Source organism: Buceros rhinoceros, unplaced genomic scaffold, assembly GCF_000710305.1.
Source record: "Buceros rhinoceros silvestris isolate BGI_N320 unplaced genomic scaffold, ASM71030v1 scaffold24885, whole genome shotgun sequence".
NCBI lineage: Eukaryota > Metazoa > Chordata > Aves > Bucerotiformes > Bucerotidae > Buceros > Buceros rhinoceros.
The window spans coordinates 48,705-53,409 of NW_010414974.1; the positions used below are offsets into that span (position 1 = coordinate 48,705).

The following is a 4,705-nucleotide window of genomic DNA, read 5'->3' on the forward strand; positions in this document are numbered from 1 at the left end:
ACTCCTGGGCTGCAGCCCTAGCTCAGGCATGCCAGGTGCTGGGTCAGGACCCCCCCAACCCCATACCTCCTCAGGCTCAATCAGCTTGAACTCCATGCCCCGGCCGGTCCAGGCAATGAAGTGGGCATTGGCGGGGTCATCCAGGAGGGTGACCAGGAACTGCCAGAGCTGCAGGGACCCACGCCGCTGGTAAGGAGGGCCCTCACGGTACAGGGTGGGCTCCTGCTTCACTTTACCTGCCCGCACCAAGACACAGCTGGTTAAACACACTGGCTCTGCCCCTCTCACAGGCTGTGCCACCCCAGCAGGCGACACACAGCAACACTGGGCTCACCCCTGTACAGGGACTCCCTGTGCAGAATCAGGCCATAGGGTCGGAGAGGTGCAAAGTGTTGGGGACAGTGCTGCGGGCAGGCGAGGCAGCTGGCAGGGACTGGGTGGCCGTGATACCAAGCAGCCATATAGGACAGCGCTCAGCAGCTCTCCAGAGCACCATGCCAGCAGAGCTCAGCCTCAAAAGCTGGCTGTTGTGAACCGCAGCTCCAAATCTCCCTCCATGAGCCCACGTCACCTGCCAGTCCTTCTCTGGGGCTAGATTCTTACCCTCCAGCCTCTCTGGTACCACACAAGTGTCGTCAAAATAAAGTCGTGTGTCCTTTTCATATGAAAATCCTAGGGGAATAAGATTCTCAATGAGCACTGGACCCCAAAAAACCCTGCCTTAGCCTAATTCAGCACTGAGATCCCATCCCCCAGCACTGGCAGCAGCCCTGTCCCATTATTTTGGTAGCATCACACCAGCTCATCAGCTGAGCACTACGCAGCTCTGCTCCCCCCTCACCCCAAGGGAACTAGAGGAATTAAAATCTTCCAAGCAGCTGTATCAGGCGCATTATCCCAGATTATGCAGCACAGTGCTGCCGTGCCCTCACAGGGGCTGGCAGCAGCATGGCACCAGCCCTATTTTTAGTAGCAGTGCCAGTGCTGCTTGCATGCAGGCTCTCCTGGGTGTTTTTGGTGTGCTAGGCAGCTCTACAGGCCACGAGGGGGAAGGTCTGCCTGTCCCAAGAAAGAAAGGAGGCCAGGGACACACTCACCATCATGGCTGCTGGGGAAGACACCCCCCTGCAGGTACGAGGACTGGCAGTTAGGCACTTCTGCGATGAAAATGAAGATGGCATTAAGGATATACACCCGAGTCCCATCAAGCAGTAGGCAGAATCTTCCACTGAGCATGTCCTGCAGCCACACCCAGGCATCTCCCCTCAACCCCCATGCACCCTGGGCTGCTGCACACACCCTAGCTCCCAACCCCAACACCGGGGGCAAACCTTTGACTTTGCGGTGGGGGGGTTGGAGGGGAGGGTGGGAGCGAAGACTGGAATGAACACTGGGAGCAAGGATTAAGTCAGCTCAGGTTTTCACCATGTTATTTGGACCCTGCAGGAAGGGAGGCATTGTCACACCTCCCCTGCCATCTGCTCGGCCATGCCACTCGCCATCCCGAGGTTGGGGTATTTTTAGGTCCTAAGGCGATTAGATGTTTTTTTCCATGATGCTGGTGGCATCCAGCAGCCAGAAATCACAGCTTGCCCCAGGCCAGAGCTGCAAGGGAACCCAAGTGTCACAGGGCACACCAACCTGTGGTCATGGCAGAGACCACACCATGCAGCACCTAGTGAACACCTGTTCTATACCCCCTGCTTCAGAAAGGAAAGAGAGGGGGGTGAGGATAAGGATAAAAAAAATGGAAAATATCATCTACCACTGCAGGCAGAGCAGCAGCCCAGCATCACAGGAGCCCTGGGGGTGACACAGCACTCACTGCCCAAGGCTCAACTCACTGTCACCTATGAGCCAAAGATAGCATAGATGACTCCCTCCAGGCACTGGCACATGGCTGCCACCCCCACTCTCCCCAACCTTTCCCATCTGCCGTCTTGCACCCACCTGAGTCAATGCAGTAGTCCCGGGGCTCCTGCTTGATGCCCACGGGGGACTGGAAGCCATGGCCAGGGGGGTGAGGGAGGCCAGGGCCACCATGCTCATAGAGCGGGTCGTGGTACTCCTGCTTGAATCCCTGAGCAGGGCGGGGAGTAGTGGGGACGAGGGGCTCCGACAGCTGCCGGTGGTAGGCTGGGCGGCTGTCCCCTGGGACCCCAGGCTGCAGCGGGAAGGGGTGGCAGGGCTCAGACAGCTGCCTCTGAAACCTGGGGGAACAGCAACGCAGCATTACTGAGGGATGGTAGGGTCAGCCCTATTGGCACGCCATTGGCTCCTACCCTAGACTGGGACCCTGTGCTGGCTCAGTGTCCCCAGCCCAGGGTGCTCCTGGAGTACTTTGGGTGTTATGTCCCACATGCAGCAGGCACCGACAGTTCCTCAGGAGCATGGCCACTAAAAGGGCTCACCACCTGGGGACCAAGTAGGGTTCTGAGGAGCCTCGTACTGCTTCAAGTGCTGGGGACCCCCTGCCAAAACAGCAGGGCAGCACATGGGCCATCACGGTAAAGCACTGTGTGCCTCAGGTGATGGCAGCCCTGTGCAACAGGGGGAATATCTGGATAGACGTGGGAAAAGGGAACAAAACCCCATCCCACTACAGTAAAATTTCTATACATCTATCCCCATGGGGGTGGGGCAGAGCCTCAGGGCCCAGGGGATGCTGCACTTGGGCAGGCGCTTACGCAAAGCCAAATCCACTCCGCAGCTCCAGCCAGCTGCTAATCCGCCTGCGCGGCTGGGATTAAACCTTGAACTCAGCGGCAGGGAGCACTATTTTCAGCTTTAGGTTGCTGCCACCTCCAGCTCAAGCCCCAGTTTGGTCTCTGGGTGGATAAGGGACCATCTCAAGGGGGTGCTGCCATATCCATTCGTCCTCTGGCACCTTGAAAGGCGATCTCTGATCTCCACTCCCAGCTCTCCTCTGCCAGCCCTGCACCATTTGGTTTTGTAACTGGAGCCCTCCCAGCTGTCAGGCTGGGATTACTCCATTTCCGAGCCGTGTCCCTCTGCCCTTCCTGAGTGAAACCCAAGTCCCACACTGGCACGGCACTTCCTGAGGGGTCACAGCCAGCCCACTGCATAGCTCCAAGGCTGCCTGGAGCTGAGCCGGGGTAGGGATGTTTGCCCACTGTGAGTGTATCCCAAGCGTTTCCATAGCACCAGTGCATGGCCTTTGCCAGGCTGCCACATCCAGCCCCATGTCCAAAGGGAACACCCCGCTACTGGTGACATAGCGGGTGTCACTGCAACAAAGAGCATCCAGGAGGCCACAAGCAAAACTGGAGGTTGGCTGTGACCTGTGCCATGCCATTTACTCAGCAAAGCCTCCGGGAACACAGGGGTGACAGGAGACAAAGCCACAGCTTGGAGAGGAAGCAGGGTCTCTCCCTCCGCAACCCTGAAAATCACAGAGATGCTGTGCAACGCAAAGGCAGAGCTAAGGACCAACCCTCATCCCAGGGGTAGGATGGGAATGCTTACAGCTCCTAGCCCAGCAGGGCTCTGCTCAGGCAGCAGAGAGCTGCAGCAAGTGGGAGAGAGGAGAGCAGGAGCCCTGACTCAGCACCATTGCCCACCACCACAGGGACAGATGCAGGAGGCAGCCTCTGCCTTCCTCGCCTTTCCCAAGGGGGACATGAAGGGTCTGCCCAGTGCTCCCAGGACTGGGAGGAGCAGGTCCCTGCAGGGAGCTGCCTCATGGGCAAAAAGACCCATGAGATCCCAGTGGGAAGCATCAACTTTTGCAGCGCTGGTTTCCACAGGCCCCCAGGTAGCAACATCTGGCCCACAGAGACAAGGGATCCCCCTTCCCTCTCCACAGCTTGAGGCCACTGATCCATCCCAAGAGGGTCAAACCCCCCATAAATACCCACAAGATGCCAGCGCTCGCTTGGGTGGTGGAAGCCTCACCTGTGCTCTGCAGGGTATTGGTTTTCTGACATCATCTTTGGCATGTGGATGGGAGGGTGAGGTGGCCGTGGCACAGCAAAGGTCTGCTGCCTCTGCTCCTGCAGCAGGTGTGGGGCTGGTGCTGTCCCATGGGCAGTTGCCTGCACAGCTGGGGCTGCTGGTGGCAGGGCTGATCCCTGGTGCACAGGAGATGCCGGTGTAGCAGGCGGTGTTAATGGCTTGAACCCGGCGGGGGGCTTCCTGTCGTAGGCACTGTGAAGGGGAGAGGGGCCAGGGGCTGATGGCAACGCTAACAAAGACACCTCCACATGGCGGAGGCTGACAAGTGTGACTAGTCCTTGCACCACGACACAAGGGGTCTGTGGACAGCAGCTGCCCCTGCACTACCTACCAGCAGTTGTAGAGGCACTTGTCCCCATAGCCAGCACAGAGAGCCTGCTCATGGCTGCAGGACGACAGCTCTGAGGAAGGGCTATGCAGCTCCCGCTTGATCTTTGCCGGAGGTGGGGCATGTAGAACCACTGCAAAAAGACAGACAGGAGGATACAGGCTCACTTATGCAAGAGAAGGTGATGGGGGACATCACACCAGGGGAACATCCCCATGGGTGCTCTTTGCTTGGGAATCAGGTGCTGAATTACTCCCCCAGGAACATCAAACAACCAAACCAAACAGGATGGTGCGCCAGCAGACCCTGAAGTGCTCATGGACCAAGCTGGGGTGGCAGGACTGAAGGGGAAGGTAGACCTCCCAGGACTGGGACAATTCCACTGGCCTAGGACAGCACTCA

At 58.2% G+C, this 4,705-nt stretch overlaps 1 protein-coding gene across 1 annotated transcript in view; it reads right to left on the reverse strand.

Annotated features, from left to right (window-relative positions):
- The window catches only part of ETV5 (ets variant 5), a gene marked incomplete at its 5' end in the record, with an annotated part of 5,834 nt that extends 1,398 nt beyond the window's left edge, over window positions 1–4,436 (reverse strand). Inside the window, 6 exons of the mRNA XM_010137280.1 lie at window positions 67–236; window positions 604–672; window positions 1,098–1,157; window positions 1,951–2,210; window positions 3,916–4,167; window positions 4,307–4,436. Coding sequence (XP_010135582.1) covers window positions 67–236; window positions 604–672; window positions 1,098–1,157; window positions 1,951–2,210; window positions 3,916–4,167; window positions 4,307–4,436 — 941 coding nt within the window. The remainder of the gene's footprint in view (window positions 1–66; window positions 237–603; window positions 673–1,097; window positions 1,158–1,950; window positions 2,211–3,915; window positions 4,168–4,306) is intronic.
- Between the last annotated feature and the right edge of the window lie 269 nt (window positions 4,437–4,705).